Here is a 26,364-nt window from a genome sequence, read left to right as displayed (position 1 = left end):
TGGCTCTGATGCACGGCGTTCCAGAGAACCTTTGGTGGGGAATTCTCTAATGGGTTGAGTAGGAGACAGGAGGAGAGAGGCATGGATGTAGACATAAATTCTCACTGAAAGACATTAACAGCAGCAGCAGACTGGTGCCTGTCGCAGGCAAGACTGAGGAGGCCTATGAATCACAGAATTAAAGGTTTTTTGAGTTTACACATGGTTGCACGTCAGATCAAAAAGGATATAAAATCACAAAGGTGTCTCTATATGCTGTCCTTGAACATATATTACCACTAACAATGACATTTCTGAGTAGCCTCACTTATCCTGAAAATAACAATATCCAACTAAAACATTAAATGACAATGCCAGAAGCTGTGAATAAACAACCAAGCAAAAACAGTCTAACAGACTGTAATCCAAACTATAGCAAAGTCTACCGAGTTCTAGTGTTGCTGTTTGTGAAGTTGCTTCACCTTGTTGCCGTCGACTGAGCGACATAGCAAGATAAAAGTGACAATACTTAATTTAATAATGTGATAAAGTTAAACACTGTCCATCAGATATGGTGACACCTGACAAACCATTATTAATAATTTTCGTCTAATTATGGTAAAATCACATTTTTTTTGTTGTAGCACCTCACATAATTATGAAGATGTGTAAAATAATCATATGGTAATGAATAGGAATTATAGATGTGAGTAGAGCTCGGTATCAAGACTCAAAACCATACGTACTAGCATAGAGTATTTAAAAGTTTCAAGTAATGAAAGTTGGACAGATTCTTTTTCTATCATAGAAATATATTATTTAACACTGATGCAGTCAGAAGTTTGGTATATTTTATTAGACGAAAAAAAGATCGGGTATCAAATTTTAATATTTTTTGACCACCAATTGAAACATGGACATAACACTGAGTATTTAAAAGTGTCATGTATTGAACACTTTTTTATTTTGTCTTTGAACTCATATTTTTTATAACCCAAAACAGAAAATGAATACATTTCTTTTAACTTTATATATTTAATTAAGGCAAAATTCTCTATTTAGAAGTGATGCAATTAGTAGTTTGGTGAAAAGTTATAGTTATATGAAAAATTGAGGTTGTATGTTTTATTCTCCCAACTAAGTACCAAAACTGATATGAGCTTTAACCATAATGAAAAACTACTTTTGACTTGATTCCAAAGGCAAACACTGAGTCTGGACTTGTCACCGAAGACTCCAGTCCAGTAATTTGGATTCATCTCCAGACATCTTACCACCTGGATGATTGAGCTGAACCTTCAAAAACCAAATTCTGACTGTTCGCTCTGTACTCGTAATTCCACATCCTGCCAGCTCAAATCCATCTGTTCTCACCCATGTGTTGTTCAAACAATCAAGATTTAAGTCTCCTAAACGGCAGAAGTATGTAAGTGAACCGCAATGACCATAATTCACTGCACCTATGACACAAAGCATCTGTACTCTTTGAGCCACAGATGTTTTTGTGCTGACTTAGACTTGCTGGAAAGACGTATTGAAATGTGGCCTCTATAATGAGGACAGTCATGTCGGCTAATGTTGCGTGGCTAGACTGCGAGACTTTGGTGTGTGAAAAAATCTGAGCTATAACAAACTTGAATTCCCCTCTTTGACACCAGCAAAGAAAACACTGCACTGCATTTAAACATCTAATCCTTTACTTATCTAATACTTAAAGTCGAGTTATAAGTGTTATATTGTCTTAAAAGTGTAATTATCACATAGTCAAATGGATATGACTAGTTTTGCAGTGAAGAGTCTTTCATTTAAGCCACCTAAAGCCCTGTTGGCAGATGAGTCATACAATAAGATCAAGCCAGCACTTGAAAGTTGAACTAAGAGTATAAATAAGCATTGCATCAAATAGGTGGCACTCGTTGCCATGGCGATATGACAGCTGTCCCCAGGGGTTGTGTTGATGAAGGAAGTGGTGGGCCTGCAGTTTTCACACCCCTCACTCTGCGCTGCTCCACGGCAGCATCCTATGACAGCGACGCCCCAAACATCACCCACATGTGCCACCCATAACTTTGTTCAGTGACAGATCAACGGCACCCTCTCGCATCCAACCCCTCCCTTCCACTGTCATCACATACACGCACACACATGCGTTTTAATATATTTCATTCGTTTCTTTTTTTAAAGCAGCCTCTCTCATTTCATTTCATTCATTATCTGAATCTTTTGCTGAGATTCTTCTGGTCTCATTTTTGTTGGCATGATCCTGACAAGCTGGAACTGCTTAGTCTACAGCGATCTCCTCATGAGATCTGAGATTACATTTGTTCCATGCTCTGTCTTAATATAGAACACACAGTATGCTGCCATGTGCTAATGTTTTCTGCGTCCCTTGCACCTTGACATATTTGTTTTCATCTCCCACCTTGATGCAACACCTATAATGAACTGATAATTTGGTTGCAGACTGGAAGTGTGAAGATATTTCCTGTTCTGCGTGTCATTGATGAAGAAGTTGTGACAGCAGTTAAGTAAGTAAGCGGTAAGTTTTGATCAGAGAAAAACAGAAAAGGAGAACCATCAGAAATGTTCTTGACTACCCGACATTCACAAATCTCTCAGGGATGCTGACCCTCTCTGGGGAAGCTGGAGGAGTGCAGGGAGGGGCACGGGAGCAGATTGGGGGCAGGAGAATGCCAAGTCCACTCATGTATGTAATGGTTACACTAAAGTGATTGTACTACGTGACCCCTCCCTCCCCGCCATTCCCCTCCATCCCCACAGCCCCTGCCCCCACCACCCCATCATAATACCAATTAATATCATGGCAGAAGACAGACGCACCGATGATCCGTAACAAGTGGCATCTCTGGAGGAAGCCAGTGCCACGAGACGGCCTTAATTAGGCCTGAAAAATGGCAGGTTATTCCGTCCCTGCACTCCCTGTTAATCTGTGCTACAGAGCCACAGAGTCAACCCTGGCCCCAACTGGCAAATGTTATTATTTCATCTTTGTCGCAGCTGTGAATAAGCCAATGGGCGTGACAGCCAGTGGGCGGCCCAAGATTTTTAACAAAGCTTACAGGGAAGACGCTGCCGGCAAGCGGACGCAGTTAGTTACAACCAACTGTTCACTGCTACGGCTGGACATACAATACACAACAGGAGCACTTTAATTAATTAGGAATCAAGGAGGTAGTGGAGTGCACATCTGACAGGTTACGAGTCCACCCAGCCTGTCTGCTAACAGACACCTAGTTGTAATTCAAACAGTGTTTTCGCATTCAAATGTCAACCTCTCCCCTTCCCTTCTGCTCTGTATGTTTTTTTGGGTGTAAATTTCATCATGAAATTTCCATTTTGCCTGGTTTATTATTCAATGGCTGGCTGGATTATTCAATCTAGGGGTACAATCTCAGTGTTACACTTCATTGTTGTTTAAACAGAAGACTGTTTTGAATGGGATTGAATAGAAATTGGAATTAGTGAAAAAATAAATCTAACAAGCACCGTTTGTCTGCGATATCATTATCAAACCAGAAAGGTGAAGAAGATGATAAAGCACATCACGTGTGAAACAACATTTACATGGTAGTTTCACTCACAGATGTACGTGGTTTCCAGACATGATACATTCTCATGACTTTAGCACATGCGATTTCACATAAAAACAAGAAAAAACATGTCAAAACAACAATTTCACATGTGATAAATTTGAATATTGGAACATGATTTTTTTGACAATTACATGCACATTAAAAAAAACATAATATAGATCTGTGGTTTTGGTCATTTCCCATGTGAAAACACATTTAATATGGGACATGCTGCCATGTAATATAGGATATGCAGATCTTTGGGCAAAAAGGGAGAAGCATAAGTCTACTTTTAATCATTTAGAAATGCTTCAGAACATTTAAAGAGTAAAAAAGGAGGTAAAAACATTTCCACACACAAGCATACAGTACACCATTTTAAAATGTTGGAGGTGTTTTTGATTATTAGCATATTTCTCCTAGCTATAACAGCTCATTTTTATGACTGCACCGCTTTAAAACTATACAGACGAAATTTGAATGCAGCCTGTCTCCTCGCTGGGTGGACCGGGACAGAGGCCTCTGTCACCGGCAGCTTTACAGCAGAGTAGCTCCTAGCTACACCTATGGGGGACCTCACAGCTCAGCCATCAACGGCATTGAGTAAGCAATCTGTCTGCTTCAGCTGAGTAATTACAGATTTTGCTGTACCTTTTCCTGCTGATGATGCTGTCATGGGCTATGGCGGTTTCTATGTCCTGGGGGCTGGTTTGATTATAAGGGAATGACTTTGTTCCAGTATTGTCATAGTCTTTGTGCAATAATTTATCAGGTGCTAGTAGGGAGAAATGCTCAAATTATCTGTTGAATTTGAAAGTCAGGTTATATTGATGAGTGATAGATGGTTGTGAGGCACTGAACACTTAACCATGCTTTTTGAGCTATAAACTAAATATATGACTGTAGTGTGATGAAACACATGAATGCTGGTGTTAATATTGACACCAAATTCATAAAAAAATCAGCATTTCATGGGTTGAAAAAGGCTCCACATGGCATTGATTGTTTTAAATCAGCCCTGAACTTTGCAAGGCAAATGCTGACAGAGAGTCGACTGCTTGGGATTTATCTACTTTTTACAATTACAATTTATATAAAAAAAAGAATGTTAACGCCTTAACGGCTACGTGCTGACACACACACACAGACACACACACACAGCGGAGAGCCTCTCGTACAATAAAGGTACCACATAGAAACTTTTACAAAGGGCCGTGAATGTGCTTCTAGTGACTGTCAAAGCCCTGGTGGACTCTGTGTTTTCAGCGCAGACATTGAGAATCTGACAGCAGCTGCTCATGGCTGGTTAGCTCTGACTACCAGCTCTACATCGCTGTTCATGCTACACTGAGTGGTGGTCAGTTGATGTCCCCTTACCTCCCATGTCACACACTACATAGCCACAAGGCCACGCCCCCTACAGTCATTGTCTTGTCCAGTCCTCTGCTGCATTTTTTTAGAAAATATGCTGGGACGGAGGAAGCTTGCAGAATTTGGGTGTGTAGTTACTCTTTAAAGTCACTGAGCAGCAACAATCATCTGAGGATAAGTGGCGGCATTGTTACCCAAAAATAGACTTTCAGCTCTGGTAGCATGCATTCTTTAATAACGATGGCAACTAATGTAGAGGCAATGTTTATTCCGGCAAATACTCTACTCTACCCTAAGGCTAAAATCTGAGCAATAAAACTTTAATTCAGCAATATCTCAAAATACCTCAAGGTATTTTGAATTGCATATACTGAACCTCACTTTGCTTTTTGTGATTTTAACTTCTAACAATTTAGAAACAAACATAAAAATACTTCAAAAAAACTCAGTGACAAAGCCAGAGGACTCAGAATACCTGTAAGGCACCTCATTGAAAAAAGAGCCACAGTGTGGTCAAGCACAAAGAAAGAGCAAAATGCACACATGAAATATAGTCTCTCATTTTTGCAAATGAAATCATTTGCTATTTTTGTTCACCCTCCCGTGAACACAGTGACAAACAACTCCAAAATATGAATGCAAATAACATATTTAAAAGGGCCTAATAGCCATTTCTAATACAATGCATCATTTTGATCAATTGTACTTATTCAGGTCTACACGCCTCCTTTACCTTTTGCCTCTGATTGTATTTTCCAAATGCCAAGAGCAGATGAATCGCCGCTGCAGACACACAAGTCATTTACCAACAATGAGGCCAAATGCTAAACACAGGGGAAATGAAATGCAATACATGGCTACAGCTTCTTGCCCCTCCTTCTCTTCCTGGACTAAATTCCCAAGTCCTGAAATCTTTCTGGTTCCCCTTGCATGATATTGTAATGCATTTTCTGCCCCGCTGCCCTCCATGGTGATCGCCTAATTACACAGAGCTTCAGAACGGAAAGTCAAACTGCGGCAGAACACCACTCCATCCCAGCATGAGATATCATATTATGCCGTGATATTATTGTGGATTAAGACCACAGGCAGAGTCAAGCACTGTCATTAATTTAGTTGGCTCTGACAGTATGGAATGAGAGTAACATCTCTAATGAACGATAACACCTACAATACCTGCTATTAAATCTTGAGGATGTGTCTCATACTAATGATGCTGTCTCCCTGGAGTGACCTCGAGCCCTGAAGTGGATATGTGCACAGTAGACTTGTTTTGAGGCACAAGAAAGAGTTTTAATGGCTTTGAGAGTCAGCAGGCTGTCTTTATGAGTCAAACTTCAAGCGAGTGTGGAGAGAGGAAAAAGGGAAGGGAAGCTGGACCGACTGCAGAGCTGTTTCTAGGTCTTACCTGTCCTGGCATGGCATTTTCACAGAGGTCAGTCTCATAGTCTATGGCAAAGACTGGGGCATTATCATTTATGTCCAGCACTGTGATGAGAGTGATGCCTTTTCCAATTTGGTTCGGGTCCTCTGAAAGAGAAAGAGAGAAGAGAATCCATGTTCATCCCATGGCATTCAGCAAACTTTCTTTTAAACACTTTAATTCTGCCTTAACTTTGCGTTGATTCACTTGGCCAAATTATGGAATATTGATCTTCCTCATGTGTTTTAATTAGTCACAAAGGAGGAGGGAAAAAAAAGTGCTGCTGTAATGAAATATGCAGTGAGCTTCCAACAGCTGGCGTCCTTACCCACTCTGCTGTGGATCAGCCAAAGTGATTACACTCGTTGCGGGCTTGTTGTCGGGGGAAGGCTGCGTGTGCGAACGAGCCATCTTGCACAGTGGGCTTCACGCCTCTGTCTGCCTGACACACACTGATGGCTAAATGGCTGAGTCTGAGTGCAAGATGATGATTTAGCCTGGCGTCGCCGCCATGCCGGCCAGAGATGACGCGCTGACATTCGGGCTGGCTGATTTGATGGTGATAAAAAGGACGTGCGGTGCCTCGGGCCACAGACTTGTTGTCATTGCCGTGGTCTGGGCAGAGCGGATGAAATGTGAGTGACTGCAGCTCAAATACACAACATCCCTCAACCAAAGAGTCTCTGCACCCTCTTCAGTTACAAAGAACCCATTTACTATAAATACTGTCATAAGGCGTACAGGGCAGTGGATTTAGTTGCTAGTCCGTGAACTCAAAGATGTTTTCAGCTGAAAGCAGTGCCCGAGTGTCACTGTGTGTCAGAAGCCAGTACCTCATGCATGAGGGACTGTTGTGACATTTCATATGGCTATTATTATATGCTGCCTTCTCTTTGTTGCTATATCAGGCAAGCGCTCACACTCGGGAATCAACCAAGTAGTGTGTTTGTGTGCTGTTAGATGTAAATAAAAACATCTTTGAAGCAAAGAGTGATGAAAAGGTTTTGAAATAAAAAATGAATACCTTTTTTCACCCAGTGTTCAGTCTGAAGATGTGAAAACAGAGGAACTGCCAGGGTGACAGTCTGGTTGTCTTTTTTAACTTATACTGATGTAACGCAGCTGTCTAGAGCGCTCAGTGGAACGTGTGCTAATGATTGTTGTCCATTGTGTTTGCGTGATGGCAGGGGAATGATAGGAATGCAGGAAGGAAAAAAAAGAGGTGCTTGTGTCCTTGGAGCCATCGAGAGATGGACCAAAAAGGCATGCAGCGTTTTTTCAGATTACATTAACATAGTTCACCCGTGGGTGAGATCGCCCACCCTTAGTCAGCATCTCGTCCCCACGGCTCAGGGAGACATGGAGGTCAAAATGACCGTCCTGAGTGTGAATTAACATTCCCCGACAGCCCCGCAACAACCCCAACAATTCCTCACTGTATTGTCAACAGTACAGAAGGTTATGACACATTATAAAGTGGATGACATACACAACAGAAACAATCACAAGGCTTCATATACAGTATCTACTCACAATGAAACAAACAAGCTAACTGACTGTTTACCCCGCCCAACTTATAATGATAACAGTGGCATATTTACGGCTCAAAAATCTTATTTTTCAAGTTTAAGTTATTTTTGAAACACAGAGCCTTTTAATTCAGATGGAGGTAAAAAGCATTTCTAGCCAGCTACCATTTATTTGCTTACTGACATGAAAACTGTAGCTAGCTTTAAGCTAATGATCTTAGCATCATAAATTTGCTAAAAACACTGTCTCTGGTTGAATTAATTAATGTTTGAGGTGGGCTATCATCCCGCCGCCCAATTCCACTGCACAGACTTTGGCTCTAAATCACACAAGCAGGATGGCAGCTTTTGGAAAGGCAATATTTTGGCTTCACTTTTGCAAGAAAGTGGAAACGTGTCGTCCATATTTCTAGTCAATGGTGAGAAATAACCAATGTGTTTGGCAAATGTAAGGTACAGTATCTCGGATAACAATGGCAGCTTATGTTTGAGCAGGTAAACACAGTGTTCAATCAATTTCTTACACTTTTGTTCTTGTGTTTGTGGTTTATGAAACATAAAAAATAAGCACCACCACTCACAGTCTTTAAATATTGAGTATCTCTCTTACTAGATCCACATGCACACCTCTACAGAAAGTGGAAAAATCCAAAGTTTGACAGGCTTGCTGTGCCTAGGTTTGGTCGTTAAGATATAATTGCTTGCTGTAAGTAAACTTACGGCTCTCTGTGCCGCAGATGGTGAGGTTATGGACCGAGTTGGCCTCTCGGTCCAGAGGCTTGGCTGTGCTGATGACCCCACTTAGAGCGTCCACGTTAAAGAAGCGCTCCAAGTCTGTGTTTCTGTCAATAGAGTACCTGGACACAAATACACAACCAAACACATACAGTACAATTGACATACTTTTGGACAGTGGTATTGATTTTACATTTTAATGTTTCTTCTACTTGTAAGGAGAGATTATGATTTTTCCAAGCTCAAACTGTGCAACACTCACACTGAAGATTTTCAAATGATTACATTACGAGTTTTAATCAATAACACTTTATGTAACATTTTTTTTATCAGTGTCCAAAATGTACGGATAATTAACAAAAGTGCAAAGATTACTTTAAATTCATAAATGTAGCAGAAACTTGGAACTTTATAGTGTGAGTGAAACAAAACCCTATTAAATTTGATAAAACTGAAGGCTGTCTTATTATCCCTCAGCACACAACATTGATCAAACTCTTTCAATACACAGCAACTCATATTTCTAGAGAAAATTACAACTTCAATTAGCCTACATCCAAAGGGTATTATTGCAATGTAATTTGACTCTTGTGGCTGCATTAGTTCCACAATAATTTTAATTTCAACAGATGTAGTGAAATATATTGCAGATGCTGATAATAGTCACAGGAGCAAAAAGAGCCAATTTACAGCTACAATGGTGCAGTAATTTGATTTTCTGATTAAGATTACTAACAATCCTAACAGACCAAGCATGAATACCATACAATATCCATTCAATTAATGCAAAATAGGCAGGGATCTCAAGAGTGACACCACACAGATTGTCAATGTGAGAGCTTGTTTTGAGTCATAAATGCCACGGCACAAGTGTTGAGCCTTGACCCTCCTGCAGGGATGCCCTTCTCTTGTTCAAGATGGCATTTCAGTTTTGCAAATGCTGCACTCCTTGGCCCTCCCACCATCTGGCACTGTCTTTGTGACAGCCACACGGGGACTTTCGAGTGTGTTTGTAGATAATGTGGAGTCGCTGAATGGATTAACCCATTCATAAACATTTTAGTTTTGTTTACTTGGTTTGGGGCCTTTATCGGGGTCCTTTGGGAAACCCAGAGTTTCACAGCTTCAAAAAGTAAATTGAAACTAGAAATACAGTCTCGCTGTTGTATGCCTCCACCAATCAGTCAAGTTGCAGTTTACATTCATGTCTGTCCAGACTCATATAATACTTGTAGTGAAGACTTTGAAGGAATTTAATAAAATGTATTAAATGTATTTTCCTTGTATGGGTCCACATGCTTGGTCAATAAAACTGATTTTGATTAAAAACAAAGTTGTAGCCATGACAGTAGACAATGCTTTAGATATGGATGTTGCTGCAAAGAAGCTACAAATTCTAAAACATGGATGCTTCACATACATCTTCAACCCGGCAGCACAGAAGATCTATACAATCACCACAGTTTCAAGGTGGGAACCAAGACTAGTGTCACCAATTCAGTATCTGACCAAATGTGAAATATGGTCACAATCTCCCCCTTCTATTCCTGAGTTGTGGTGTTGAATGATGGCCAGAAAAGTGTTTTAGCAGAACATTATGATGAAGTTGACCTATGACCTTTTGGATTTAAAATGTCATCACTTCATCATTTTATGTAATTCTTGATTTTATGGCCAAAAATGTGTTTTTGTGAGTCAGTTCAACCTTGAGTCAAAGCAGATGTTTGTGCCAAATTTGAAGAAATTCCCTCAAGGTGTTCCTGAGATATCGCATTCACAAGAGAATGGGATGGACATGAAGTCACAGTGACCTTTGACCTTTGACCATCAAAATCCAATCAGTTCATCTTTGAGTCCAAGTGGACATTTGTGCCAAATTTGAAGAAATTCCCTCAAAGCGTTTCTGAGATATTCACATTCACGAAAATGGGAGAGACAACCTGAAAACATAATGCCTCTGGCCACAGCTGTTGCCAGCATGGAGGCATAAAATTAAGTATTTTCTGAATTAAAGTGAATTATGGCTGGAAGAGTTACATGAGGAGAGATTTTTCACTTGTCTGAGTGGCTAGGACATTGATAGTTTGTAACCTTATGTCATAGCAGGTGAGCAAATCCTTACCTGATGCCGCTGTTGGAGGTATCTGGGTCATGCGCAGAGACTCTACCGATTGAGGTGCCTACTTTGGCGTCCTCCGAAACAACCATCTTGCTAAGTGGTGTGGAAAAGACGGGTGGCTCGTTCACATCTTCCACTGTCACCTTGACTGATGTTGTGTCGCTAAATGGGCCCAAGCTCAAGAAGTTGGAGTCAATATTCCTGTTTGTGGCTTCAACTCTCAGAGAAAAGCTGTCCTTTGTTTCAAAGTCTAGAGGCTAAGGGAGACAGACAGGAAGAATATACAACGAATGTGAGAGACATTCACTTTTCCTGTCAAAATGAGTGAGCTGGGGTGTGAGGTGGCAAAAATGTTCAGTTTTATTGTTGGAAATGTAAAGACTACACAGCCAAGGGTGAAAGACCAGTTTATATAAAGGCATGTATATCTATAAATCATTCATACAATGCAGGGATATTGATCCCAATTAAGGATGTGGATTCTAAGGACTCATTACAATTTAACACAGAGTCAGACTTAAACAAAGTAATTTGCTGATGGATTATAGTTACTTTGTGCTGTGAAAGCAATAATATTGATTTTAGCAAAAGCACACAACATGGTGAAAAGCATTCTGAAATGAATGCTTTTGAAACATTTTGTCTGGATTATCGAACTTCCCATTGCAACATATAATATAGTGCAGGAGAACATTGATTTGACACTTTCATTGTTGGTGACTCTCTCCAACATTGTAATTGTCTGAGTTTGGTGCAAAACAAACAAAAGATCAAATTGGCCAATCAGACAAGAATTGCTAGTGACCAACAACGGCTCCCTCACTCTCTCTCTCTCTCTCTCTGTCTCTCTCTGTCTCTCTCTCCGACAAAAGAGCTGCAGCAATGAACTGTCACATCCATGTGGCCTGAGGAGACCATTTCAAGTCCTCTGAAATCCTGAATGTGATGCCTGGGCCCTGAGCTCTGGTTCACCCAAAGCTGAGGCAAGAATATGCAACAAAATGTTTTTGGTATTCTCTATAAATAAAGTGGCTTTGTTATACTGTACTACTGTAACTAAATAAGTTTTATTTATTTATGTAGACAGATGTCAATGACAATATTTATAGCTTATTTATATCTTGTTTTCCATGGTGAGACGAGTGTTTTTTTTTTTGGTGTTAAAGACCAGGAGATGTTTACTTCAATCAAAAGATGTTGGAAATGTCAATCTTGATTTGTCAAATTAATCCAAAGTTGAAGAAATCATTTTGAAACTGAGTGAGACAGGTTAAAAGGAGAAAGGGAAGCCGGTGGAGGCAGTTAATCTAATATCCCTTAATAAATGAGAAGGTGCCACCTAGTGCGTACACATCACAATGGATTAAGACACACATGCAATATGGTTAACACATTATTTTTGAGCCAGTGCCCTATCCAGAACACTTAAGATCCAAATTGTTTCTTAAATTAACTTAAACTGACATAATGTAGGAGTCAGCTACAGAGCTGGAAACCATAAAGAATGTTTTAGAATAAGATTGGTGTCATTCTATATTTTTTGGTTGTCAACAAGCCAAAAATGCATTAGTCCACCTCTCAAAACTTTCCAATTTCCCGAAAATGTCTATGTCCATCAGGCTCAAGCCTATATTTTCCTGCTAAAGCTCTTTAAAAACATGTCACAAATAGGTAGTTTCAAGTTTTTAGAAGCTATGTAATTTTCTAAAACAAATGGGCACTGTAGTTTTTAAGAAACAACACTCAAACTGAAGTAAATAATGCATTTGTTGGGGACTATTTTCAGATGCGGATTACACAGCTTCTGGTGCTCTAGTGAATATTTAAACTACAGTGCTCATGTTTTTCACAATGAAGGATTATATCCAGTGCAACAGTGTGGTTTATTGATGTGTTTTGGATAACAATGGATTACTGTAGCATGGAGGAATAAACTACAGTATATCAGGCTTTGGACAGACAGACAATACTTAAGTTAGTAGGGTTAGATTTGGACTTTTCATGGAAAAAATATAGAATATCGGCAACCTTATGCCTTAATATTTCACTATGAAAGAGTCATCACATAAATAAACATAAATGTAGCTTTGACATCCAGTAGAATGTATTGTGATAGGTATATAGTAGGTAGGACAACCTTAGTACTGTCAAATTGTGATGCTACTTCACAAATACTTTTCTAGTAGGAAAAGGATTGCACCGATTTAACATTTAAAGCCCCACCAGCTGCTGACATACAGTACAGGCCCTTAACCATCAGCTTGAAAATTCTGTCCTATGTCTCACTAACTTTCAGGAGGGAGGGTTCAGTACCATTTATGGGCAGAATGTCACGGTACAAAAGTTTCAATTTCTGTCAAAGATGTTCACCAAAGGCTTTATTCACAGTCTGACAGAATTCTGATTTTTAATTCCTTACTGGTGACTCTCTGTTACGTTATAATAACCAAACTGTTTTTACTGCTTTACCTTTAGGAGGATGATGACCCCCTCTTGTGTGTCCTCATCTGTTGTTATGTTGAACATGCCAGGCCCATCACCGTCCATGATCCTGTAGTCCATCTCTGCGTTGGAGCCTATATCAGCATCCGTTGCTTTGATTCTGGCCACCACTGATTGCACAGGCAGCGACTCCAGGACTGTGTACTGATAGCTCTCTGGAAAAGGATGGACAGGAGCAGATGTAGGTAATGGATGTGCTTATTTCGCTACCAACTCACCTTCAAACAGCTCAGCCTTTGTTATACCCCCTAAGCTTTGATTCAGCCATGTGGCTCAATAAATTCATGTTACATAACACAGACAGGCAGCAGTAGGAACACATGAAATAAAACACTTTGCTTCCACTTGATACTGCAGCATAGAAAGCAATGGAAAAGTAAAATGTGCAATTACGAAAACAAAGACCAATTTAAGCTTTCAGGTTTTTAGTGTTAGACGAATATGTTGAGCAAAACATAGAAATTCCTAAATACTGCTTGGATGTAATGGGTTATCTCTTGCACAAAAAAAGAGAGAGACAGGAAAAAAAAAAAAAACAGGTGTCACACTTAGATCCTTTTGGAGTCTTTCATGGGATGAAATGTCCACTCGAAGATTCTATTACTCCGAAACTCACCATTGTGTTCCCTAAGCTTTTGTCTGACCCTTTGGATTTAAAGTACTCTTATAAGAATAAAGAAGGGAATCATATTCATAATCATAATCTCCCCAATCACCATGGCAGAGCTCATTACCAGACCTTTCTGTGTTCCTCACAGTGTCTCCCTCAGCCACCGTCTAAATGCTAATCTGCCTGACATTGTTTGCTGCCATGTAATCTTTATAATGGCTTTTTAATTTGCCGTGGAATAGCAGCTCTTTAAAAGACCAAAAAATTGCTTTCCTCCCTCCGTTTTGCCCCTGCACCTACCTCTTTTCCCTCTTCCCCCCTCCCCCAAGCCTGTCCTCTCATGCAGCTAACCTTGGCTTCTTTCGCTTGTTTCTTCCAAGGACTAGCTATAGCTCCTAGACTCTATCAGCTCTGATGCTCCATAATGGTCTATCGATTCTGACCCATGACCCTGCAAGCGCTACAGCAGGAGCAAAACCCAGAACTCCTCCAAAGTCTCTTTCTTCCCAGCGTGACAGCACTGGGTTAAAACGGCATTGATGACTTGTTGTGCAAACTTGAACCTTTCTTTTCCCCCAGGGGCCAGCAAATTAACTCGGCTTCATGGCAGTCCAGTGGTGAGTGCACCAGCCAGACAGTGGTGGGGCTATCAGCGGTAAACCGATTGCCAGCGCTTCGGATTATCATGAGAAGCACTGCATGCCTTTGAATCCTAAAGCTCGGCCTGGAACCCATTAGCAGCCCGTGAAATAGGCTGACAACAAAAAAACGGAGCCTGATTGATCCTAGTATCCAACGCCGAAGCAAGCCCCAGCTCTGATGAAGAGTAAAGCAAGGAGGTGCACACCTTGCAGGAAGGCTGTTTTTTAAAATTTGGTCGCAAAAGTCCAAATGTTTGCTGAAAATACAAATGGGGGGAAGTTACAAAGACAACGAGCGAATGGGGTTAGGAATGCAGTTAACATAACCTCAGAAAACTGTGGATTTAATTAGAGCGTTTACTTCTAAGGTTTTGTACTTTCTGTTAAACTTTAGTCTATCAGACATTATGGGAAAAATCATTTTACAATGTTGTTGCAGATAATATAGCAGATTAATATTTTCCAATGATTTCCTTTCAGTGGAATAACAGCCCAGCCTTTTTGTACCACTGCATTCACTGCATACACTACAAAGTATGCCCTCCTTTGGTTCTCTGAGTCCAAGAGGTTTTTCAGAAATAATAGCACTTTAAAGCCCCTTTCAGCTGGAACAAAAAAATACCGCAAATTAGGCAAGGAGCTGGTGGTTTTATTCTGATTGCCGAGTAGCTGTTGAAAACATGGCATGTACTGTACATGACAAGCTTAATCGACCCGGTGGGGACAATCAGGAGAGGAATCTTACTGTGAGTGAACCGCGGCGGGTTGTCGTTGACATCGGTAAGTGTGACAGTGACGGAGGTGGTGCCGGAGAGACCACCCATCTGGCCGACCATGTCTTTGGCCTGGATGACGAGCACGTACTGGTCCCTCGTCTCTCGGTCCATGTTGGGTAGGGCTGTCCTAATGACACCTGACAAGAGAGAGGCAGAGAGGGAGAAAAATTTTGTCAGATGTACCTCCACAGCCTTGTCAGATGAAGTCAAAGTACCCCTTCATTAGCGCTGTCAGCCTGTAATGTTCCAGATGTGTTCAATTGATATTAAACTGCATGTTATTTAACAATAATTATACAGCCTATGATAATGTTTTCATACACACAGTATGGTCAATTTTTGTTGTACCACCACTTGGAGTGGCTGAGGTTGGACATTTCAATCATTTATCCTATGATTAGATATTTAAACCATTTATCCAATACTTTCAGTTAAGTATCCATTGCTTTTAGCTAACTATTTTAACAGTTTATCCATTAGTATTAGCTATCTATTTTAACAGGTTTTCTATTAGGCTACTTAAGCTACCTTTTTCAATCATATCCATTACTTTTAGCTAATTATTTACCTAGTTTATCCATTAAAATTAGTTGTCTATTTTAACAATTTATGTATTACGCTACTTTAAGCTATCTCCTGCAAACATTTGTCCATTACTTTTACCTAACAGTTACCTATTACTTTTTTTGCTATTATTTTTGCTAACTTGCTAACTTGTCTTTCACTGTCATAACACTACATGTTGTCAGATGTAACAGCTGACTTTTTTTTTTAAAATCAAAATTTTCAACTCTACACTTTTTCCATGTATGCCCAGGCAACTACAGTAGTACCCTCTTGGGTATACCCCTTGTTGGGAATCACTTTACTGTGGGTGACAGGCAGAAAATATGTTTCATAAATACATTGTGTTCCTGTTGTTTTCAACTGTATTTGGCTAGTTTTTTGATCATCTTCCTTCAAGATGATGGATTGTGTTCAAAACATACTCACCACAGAGCTAAATGCCTCCAGCTAACTGCAAGTGTTGTTTCTGAGAACACACAAGCATCAAAAAAGCTTCACCAGTACCAAACAAAAAGTGATTAAAACACATCTATTTCAACAAAATAACATGTCATGCCCTAAAATTATTTAACTAGCAAGTTGGCAAGTAGACCATTCAAGGACTGGGAGGCTATATTCATGTCTAAATGGGTGACCTAAAAAATATGAATTCTGACTAGATAAAAAAAAAAAAAAAAACTGTCCACATCAACCCTTCCAGTAGCAATTACAAGAATACATGACTGTCCATATTGACCAGTGCCTTTCTAACACAACAGCAATGAATTGTGACTTATCTGTGTCCTAAAATGTGCTGTCACTCCAAATAGTTTTGTAGTCTGACATATGATGAGGTTAATGTTAAGACGCTGTCAGAAAACTGAGCACATGCAAGGGGACATTTTAGCCGCCAGTGAAAGCATTATCTGTCTATCCCCCTGTCATAATCGATCTGTATCAGAAACAATCAGAGATGTGTCAACGCTGGCATCAAATGACTGGCATTTGTCTGTAGTTGTCTGTTTGCACCTTGCTGTATGAAACAGCAAGTATTAAGCCAAGTTGTGGTACACATGCATGAAATACTAAATAGCTTGTAGAGAAATCTTTTCATTAATGACATTTTTGTAATCTCAACTTCATCTCTTGACTACAAAGATGATAATTCCAGAAAAATTAACGACACACATTTAAATGCAAAGAAAAGTGTCCTAATCCTTCAAAAGCAATCACTGTTGCTTTCAAAGTTAATGACTTAGCACACAATGTGTTTCATTCATTAAATGGCACTTATTAAAGATTCTTACAGAACATGGAAGATTACTCATTAAGAACCCCACAAAGCTACAGCACACAGTTCCTGAATAAATGAATCATTTTTAGTTGCTTTATCGCATTCGCAGCCTGAATAAGCAGATCAAAGGGGGGCTCTTGCTTCGAGTTGGCACCTGAAGAATTTCTCATAATCCTTTAAATTACACAGAAATTTGACATGTAATTGAGGTCTGAGGTGGAAAGTACCTATAAACACTAAGGAATAAAACACACAAAGCGTTTGATGAGTTTGAAGCAATGATGTACTTAAGAAATATGATGTACATTACATTTCGAAGACAGATGTACCTAGTTAGAGAGGTCAGGAAAGATTAACCACTCTCTCTTCTAACTCAAAATCAAGTCACTTCTTATAGGTAACAAAATACATATCTTACAGCGACTGACTGTCTGAGATAGTCTGATGCTTTCCTCCCAAGTCAGAATAATGGTACATATTGCAAACACATCATTATATAAGATCATTATATAAGACACCTCATTTCAACAATATGGTTTTTCACAACGAACCTATCAAAGAACACACTACACTACACCACTAAATCAGTTTTTTTCACTTACTCCTGGTCTTGTCCCAGGTCTGTGTCCTCTTTTTTTGCTTACAGTCGGTAGAGCATGAAACCAAAGTCCATCACACATGTATAGTACATGCAGTCTGACAGGGGTCATGACATGCAGTCTTATAAGTATAGAAATAAGAACAGGACGTGAATGATAAATCCATAAAGCCTCTTTACTTTAATAGGTCCACTCTCATGAGGAAGAAAAGAACACTGCATGGATTTGCTCTTTACATGTCCTATAGAATTATCAATCGGCGCTGTCCTTGACAAAGACTGTGTTGTTTTCACAGGCAGAATAACCAAGAATATCTGCAGATTTCACTGGCTGATTTGAAAAAGCAGGAGTAGATTTATAGATGATTTTTTTTTACTTAAAGCTGCATGAATCAATATGTTTATAATAATAATGTGTCAAACACTACATGTAATGTTAAAGGTGTTGCTCATAGTGAGAAACTAGAACGAATTATCACAAAACAGAGCTAAAAGGAGTGTAATTGTTGGACTGTTTGCTAACATACTTCAAAGGGTGATAAAATGTCAATATAGTATTTACAGCTTGTTGTGTTGCCCCCAAGTGGCCAAAAATCAAGTCTTAAGTTTGACTTTTCAAAGCAATATGTATCAGGTTACCTCATGTCTTAGCGAAGAATAACATACTATATATTGTTTATTTGTCTATTTGTTTGTATTTTCAGGAAATGTTGAGCTACCCAGACATCAATCAACCATCATTTTGGTAGGTACAACACATGTTCTAGGACACTTTTTTAGGATAAAAATAAAGTTGTACATGGTCCGGACTTCAGCAACAAACCTAAAAATCTTCAAAAGTTTTCAACAAACAGCATAAAAAAAGTGAATAGAGAAAAATGCCATAGTTGCAACAATATAAGACTCATGTTGATGGGACATAATATTCTCAGTACTGTCCAAAAATACGATTGTATAAAAGAAAATCCATTTGTGATGAGTATATTATGTACAATGAAGATGTGTGTGTGTTCTGTACACTTAGTGCTTGATGATGTAACCATAGAACATACTGTTGCCATGCACCATATTCACACAGCAGCCATTTTCCTTTGACACATTTATTTAAGTCTGGAAGTAAAACGCACTGGATGTAGCTTTCAACGTAATTTTAACTGTCTTGCTGTCTTTTCACCAAACCTCAGAAATGTTCTGGTTAAGTCAGTAACATTATGTGACATTATGCTCACTTTAACTCTGTGTAATGTCCATACAGATTACATCCAACACAATTATCAGTGAGTGTTTTGTGTGGCATGAAGAGGCTGGTAAGACATGTGTCAAGTGCCCTCCATCTCTTTCTGTGGACCAAAAACACTTGTGCAAGGAGATCTATTACGAGAGTGTGGTAAGTAAATGCATAATTACATGTCAGCACATATTAGTAAATAGGCCTGTTTAACTGGTTTATTTTAAGTACTATGAGGATTAATGAGGGATTGTTTATATACATAGTGATGAGCCTGCTGGAGGACAGACACCTCAGGATGAAGATCCCATAGAGGCAACTGACAAGCTTAGATAGCCTGTTAAGTAGATTGCTTTTCACCAGAGATGCTAGGGTTCACATGTATTTGGAGTTGATGTTTTCTGATGCTTCAATTTTCTCCTATAGTCCGGAGCAAGATGTTGAGCATGCACCCCATCCTGACCACGACATGTGCAGTTCCCTCTGCCTTTGGAAAAGGAGCTGGAGGCAGCATGACAGGAGATTGCCCGGCTTACTCAGGAGAACAACTTGCTTAAGGCGTCTCGCTTTTGTCTGCAATGATTCCAGAGTGTTAAGCTTTCGACCTTGTACGCTGGATTTCAGGTGAACAATACAAATAAAATACCAAAAAGGGGTCCTCTCAGGGTGCTGTGCTAAACTGAAACTGAAAGTGTGCACCCCACCCAAAACAATGGTAATCTAAATCCAAGAGCTTAAATTCAAAAGAGCACAGTTTGGCCTAAAGTAACGCTTATTGAATAATAACCTCATATTTATTTCATAACCTCACAGTGCAACATCAGTACGTCTATGATTGACTTCAATTCGACTTGATACTGATGGAAAAAAGTCTCTTGCATCTGTGTACCAAAGATTATTATTTTCTTTTCCAGGACTACAATACGCTAAGAGCAGTCTTCTGTCCCTGCAGCCCACTGCAGAGCGCATACTGAGGTGGAGTCAGACACAGAAATTGGTGAAGCAGGACCAGGCTATACAGGAGATGACCCGGGTGGGCTTTAAGGCATAGAGCATGTGCTTATTTGATCAGTTTTTTATCTTCCTCTGCTTTTTAAGAGAGGGGGCATTTGAGGAATCACTGTGAGAGCGTTTTCATGTCTCACAGTCTACAGTTATTAGAGTAATAACAATTTGGGCAAATTACTTGCTTTTCATATTTGGTTCATTGCCTGTGTGGCTCCACAGAACAGCTGTAAATGAAATGATGTAACAGTGCGTTAAGGACACCCATCCAAAAATGAGGGTTATTTTGGACTGTACTGAGATCTACATTGAGAGCTCTAAGGTAGTAAATTCTGAGACCTAATCAAACTACAAGGGGTCCACAGCCTTAAAGGAGTTGAATGGTGTGAGCCCATCTGCAGATATTACATTTGTGAGCAGTCTGTATGAGGGCTCAATGTCTGACAAGGAAATAACTAAACAGTCTGGTATCTTGTCAGTGCTTGAAGAGGAGGATGAGGTAATGACCGATAAGGGTTTCCTCGTTAGTGATCTGCTGTCACCCATCAATGTGTCCCTTGTTAAACCACCATTTCTCAGTGAGAGGAGGCAGTTCACCAGGGAGGAAGTTACAACTACTCAAAAAATTGCCAGATTGAGAATTCATGTAGAGAGAGCCATAAGGAGGATCAAGCAATACTATATTTTTGATGGAGTTCTTACTCTGTCGCTCTAGGGGACCGTTAACCAGTTATGGTATGTGTGTGCCATGCCGACTAATTTTCAAGGGCCACTCTTTTAAGCCATGAAATTACAAGACCAAGGGAAAACATAGACACAGCACACATTCCACAAATTGTCATGTATAGTCAAATGCCAAGCTTTTAAAAGTCTGATTGAAATGTAAGAGCTGCTGGCAGTTAGTCGTGAAATTATTCGTGTCGAGCCTGTATTAAAGAGAGCCAAAGAAACATGTTTGAAGTCAGATCTGTGATGTTTGTTTTTCCATTTGTTTGTGTTTTTTTCCCCCTGTGGGTTATTTGTAATCAATTGAATTGAATTGTACTTTGAATGATAGAGCAAAAAGTACTAAGAAATAAATTACAAATCATTTATGAATTTAATAAAAATTGCAAATCCATCTCAAAATATGTTTGTGATTTGTATCACACTATTATTGCAAGCCTTGACCTGTGGAAAAAAAAGGGGAAATTCAGTCATAATTTTGGTCAAATAATTTCAAAACTCAGAGTATCTCTTGTTTCCATTACACTGTACTAATTAGATATCCACTGATGTGATATCTCAAAGTGCAATATTTGGCAATAGCAAACCAGAAATACACTTGAGCTTATGGATCCCTTTGCACAAACCATGTTGATGATTAAATAGAGTTTCTTGTAATTATGAAGCTCAATAGGTACCTAAAAGAGACTGAATGACACAGTAGATGATTTAAAAAGTGAAGTTTTATTTATTTTAATTAGTCATAGTCCTGTGGGATGTTTATGTTGACAAGGAAATGACAGATTTGAACAGGTCATTCACAAATCTAAATTCATTTTGATTTACAGTTTTGTAAAATTAAATTCCTTGAGACTCAACTTATTCTATTTAAAAACTGATAGAACACCCAGAGCAAAAAAATATTGACAACTGAACTTTGAGTTTTGCAAGTTTGGCTCCTGGCACTAATTACACTTTCAAGATTTTACTGGGATGCAATGAAGTCATTTGACAACGCTAGTTACTTGAAGTTTGCCCTGACAGCAATTACTTTGGCTTTTTATGAATCACCTACTGGCCAAGAGTAGGGAGGAAATACTCAAAAAAGAATTTATAGGATAGTTTTCATGTCCTCCCACAAGATAGTGTCAAAGTGCACTCTCTCAAGATGGAAATCATCCTTGCACATGATAAACAAATCACACCATTCTGCCCCTGTCAACCCCTTTTGCCCCAGGATCTGATGGTGATATTCATGGCCATGCTTGAGGGAATAGCAGCCATCCTCCCTTCTAATTAGGTATGGGCAACTCTGTAGCTGTCATTGTTGGGGCATTTGATTTCCAGAAGGCTATGGCAGGGGTCTGCATTCAGGTCTGTGACTCTCCTGTTAGGTGTGCATCCTAGATGGGGGTTATTTGGATTCAGCACAAACCCACAGGGGAAAACCCAATGACCTGTGACTTCCGAGTACAACATTGCTGCCACCGGCTCCAGCTCGACTCCTCTTTTCATTCCCTTTGTCTGGATGGACTTCTGTTTGCGTAGTGCAGAGGCAAGACACTCAAAGCTTGAGCGCCTGGAGCAGACCCGTTTGAAATTTGATCCAGTTATGCGTTCAGATCGTACTTCATGCCACACTTTACAGGTGCTCTGGTGTCTTGTTTCCTCCTCAAGTCGCAGAGCTAAATCATGGGAAAGCTTGAGTCCTTCATAGACATCAGAAAGCTCTTTGGGCCATACAGTGGAGTAGCTGCATGGCTGAGGGGGAAGAAGGAGAGAGGGAACATTGCCAAAGAGGACAGAGGTGCTTAGAGTTTGGTGGGTGAGAGCAGATCCATATGGGAAGTCATCAAATTCAGTGGGCACATATTCCACATGTTCTCTTTTTGTTTGCAAAAGTCTCGCCATCTGGCAGTTGCTTCCAGTTTCTTTCTTCATATTTTCCAAAAGAGGTCCAATGCCATAATTTGATATCTTTTGGTTATCATGTGTCTGGTTGGTGTTGTACTTTTTGTTTTGGGGACTGACTTACATCCTAATTTCCTGTAATGGGCGAGAGTGTAAAGAGGCCAATAAGATATGAGCAGTGCCCAATACCAGCTTTGCAGCTACAACTGGTTTGCTGAATCCTTTTAGCTGCACTTAATAATTCAACCTGGAAAAACAGTGACATAAATTGTTAAACACAGTGGCCTAACCTTCATTTTAATATTCAGGCCATGCAGAAAACTTGAGGTAATTGTCAACATTATATGAAATATTGCACATATCCCTACAGATATGACAGTATGTTGTCATGAGAAAACAAATAACAGGGTTTCTCACAGGAAAGTAGTTAGCTGAGCTGTCAAGAAGCTCTGAGAGAGGGGTCCAGCGGTGGTGTGTGCCATAGGTGATCTATTTTAAAACTTTTCTTCTATCACTGGTGTATTCACAGAGGTGTGTCACAATATAGACTTGTTAGCTTGATTACAACAGGAGCAGTTTTGACTAAGCATCAGGATTTATCGAATAACTTTTTTTTGTCCAACCTTCTAGGAAAATGTCTAATTCATATTGCTGCTATGATTCTCTGAGGGAAAACCTATCTATAAACAGTTGAACATGATCTGAATTTTCAAGAGACCATATATATTTATAAAAAAATAATAATAATAATAAGAAGAAGAATAAACCGATAAGTGATAAGATTCAGTTCATTCTACTTGAAAATTCACATCCAGTACAACAGTACTGGAACAACAGAACAAGCTGAAGAGAAAATATTTAGAAATACATTGACAAGTGAACTCTGAAGTTTGCAGGTCTGGCTCCTGGCACTAATACATACAAGACTTTATTTGGATGCAGTGATGTAATTCATTTGAATGCTTATGTATCACTTGACAATGCTTGTCACTTGTCCTCTGATCTGGATAATGAAACAACTGTAAGTTCGCCCTTTTTGAACAAAACAAGAGCCTCTTCTTATTGTTAACTTCACTCATTACCTGGACCCTGTAGGGAGGCTCATTTTTATGTATACTAGGTTTATGTATGCCTTTGGCCTGACAGTGGTGGTACTGCTACCCTCAACTTTGACTGAAATCAACAGAAAACTGTTTGTGGTATGTCACTTGCTTCCAGACTCTGTCATTTAATATGACCTTGCAATGTGAAACCTATCAGAAAAACTAGAATAATGTTCATTCATTGAACAACAAACAAAACAGTGAAAGGTTAAGTTAGCAGTGATGCATTTATACATTGATGTAGGTTGATCATGGAACCATAATGTTAATTACTTTATAACATTTGCAAGCCAGTGGATTGATTTGTCATCTGACAATTATAATAGCGCTAATATTGACGTTCATGTTAATTGCAAACTTCACATTTGCTTGCCTAACATTACAGTGTTTCCGGTGCATCAATACAGTCGCTATATCCTTGTTTTTTTAAATCCTTTTGGGGATCCTGACAAAATCATCTGCCTATTTATCAATTTGGTCAAAGGAAAGTGAAGTTTTTCGACCATCTTGCCATTCTCATGCAGGCTTTACTTGACGGTGTTCAAGCTTTCCACCCTGCGTGTGAAAATGGCCCCTGTGGGAGTATGGTGCATGGATCCATTGAGTTAACCCTAACCCCAACTGAATTAACCCTTTCACCCACCCCTCAAACAATATCAGTCATAAACATTATTACTATCAATTCTCAATTCTCATTTACATCTTACAGCTCAGGTAACATGCGATGTTAATACTGTAGAGCAGCACTGACAGAAAAAGTGGACAACAATTATCAATTAAAAAAAGACAAAAATAAGATAAATGATGATTTTCATAGTGACATTAAGTGGTTTTCCACTATCGCCTGTATTTCAACATATTCAGTCTGAAAGCTACCTTTTCTATTAATTTCTATTGCTTTGGTGATCCATTCTTTCTGAGTTGGCGTATTTAAAACAATCCAATTATTCTTCTGTGTGACCATATATAGCGATAAAAAGATCTTTTTGTTCTTTGAAGATACTACGCTGAAGTTATGCAAATCTCCCAGTATACATGATTGTGGTGTGAGTGGAATGGCTATATTAGTGTGGATCATTGCTTGCTTTGTTATGCCAAACCAAAGATCTTTCATTTTATTGCAGTCCCACAACAGATGGAGCAGATTTCCTTCAGCAGCACCACATTTTGTACATTTACTGTCATCCCTTATGCCCATTTTGTATAGCTGTGACGGGGTGTAATATAATCTATTTAGTATTTTAAATTGCCTTAGTTTGTTTTTTGTTCAGTGGAAGGGCTGCCTTGTGTTTTTCCATATATAATTCCAGGAAATATCTTCTTTTTTGTGGAGATCCCTAATCCATTTCATTGCACAAGTCTTAAATTAATTGTAGGTGCTTTAATTGAATATTTTTTTAAAAACAAATAAATAAATAATTATATTTTTATTGAGCAAGTTGTGGTGTAAAAGTATATTTTCTACTTTGTGTGTGTCAATGTTTAGTTTGTTTTTGTTTTTTATTTTTTATTCTTTCATTTAAGGTTTTAAAACAGTTATTTGAAAATATGTGATTGAGCTTTGTGATTACATCATCTTTCCATTTAATCCAGTTTATTACTTTGTTGTTTACTGTTACATTTGGGTTTTGCCATAGCGGTCCATTTATTGAGGTAGCTGTGTTAATTCCAAGGATCTTTGTACATGATTTTAAGATATTAAAAGAAGCTTCCATTGGCTGCATGATTTCCTTTGCAAATGTTTTAATAAAGTATAGACATTTCAAATCAATGTTCAGGCTTAATAACATTTTTTTCAATGTGTTTCCAATCTTTGCTTAGATAGGGATCAAATAACTCACTTACTTGATGACAACCAAGGGACACATAATAGTAAAATAAGTTCTGTAGCTGTAGTTCAACTTTTTTGTTTGAACTAGACATTCTTGAGTATGAACATTTTGCTTTTTTTCCCCATGCCATATAAAGTTTGAGATTGTTTTATATAATTCTACAAACCAGGTTTTTTTTTTGTCTGTACATTTAGTTTTGACAATGAGAAGATACATTACATCAATCAGAACTATCTTCAACAACAAGAAGAGCAAGGAGTCCTGTAACAGATGGTCTGGCCGCCACAGAGCCCTGATCTCAACATCATCTGGGATTACTTGAGAAGACAGAAGCAACTGAGATGCCTAAATCCACAGAAGAACTGTGGCAAGTTCTCCAATATGCAGGATAAACCTGTCTGCCAAACACCTTGAAAAAACGTGTGCAAGTGCACCAAGGAGAATTGGTGAATTGGTTAACGAATACTTATTTGTTTGTTTACTGCAATTTGTATGAATTTAACTGAGAAATAAAAACTATTCATGATATTATTTTTGAAAGCATCCTCGCTTTATTTTTAGCAGCTAAAACGTTTAGACAGTATTTCCTCCCTATAATGAAGCCACAATCTGAATCACGGCAAGAAACCACATTTTTTTCATGATTTAACCTGAACAAGAATTCTACAGTCTGGTGTCTGGCTCTCACAAGAATATACGTAACAAGCACACACACTCTCTCTCACACAGACACAAAGAATTTGAAATTAACCTCAAGGAACAAGGGAGGAAGGACAAACAAATTAAGAAAAGTGGATCATAAGACTTCAAGAGAAAAATGAAGATGCCTTTTGACCATCAATCCCAGCTGTACTTGCAATAAAC

The 26,364-nt window shown here is 39.0% G+C and overlaps 1 protein-coding gene across 1 annotated transcript in view; it reads right to left on the bottom strand.

Annotated features, from left to right (window-relative positions):
• LOC121888598 (cadherin-7-like) overlaps nt 1-26,364 on the bottom strand; it is a 106,904-nt gene that overhangs the window by 23,020 nt on the left and 57,520 nt on the right. Inside the window, exons 4-8 of the mRNA XM_042400215.1 lie at nt 15,248-15,415; nt 13,219-13,406; nt 10,753-11,006; nt 8,616-8,752; nt 6,352-6,473 (exon numbers count right to left, since the gene is read on the bottom strand). Coding sequence (XP_042256149.1) covers nt 6,352-6,473; nt 8,616-8,752; nt 10,753-11,006; nt 13,219-13,406; nt 15,248-15,415 — 869 coding nt within the window. The remainder of the gene's footprint in view (nt 1-6,351; nt 6,474-8,615; nt 8,753-10,752; nt 11,007-13,218; nt 13,407-15,247; nt 15,416-26,364) is intronic.

Source organism: Thunnus maccoyii, chromosome 21, assembly GCF_910596095.1.
Source record: "Thunnus maccoyii chromosome 21, fThuMac1.1, whole genome shotgun sequence".
Taxonomy (NCBI): domain Eukaryota; kingdom Metazoa; phylum Chordata; class Actinopteri; order Scombriformes; family Scombridae; genus Thunnus; species Thunnus maccoyii.
The sequence above is the reverse complement of the archived record's forward strand: the minus strand, read 5'-3'. Positions and strand labels throughout refer to the sequence as shown.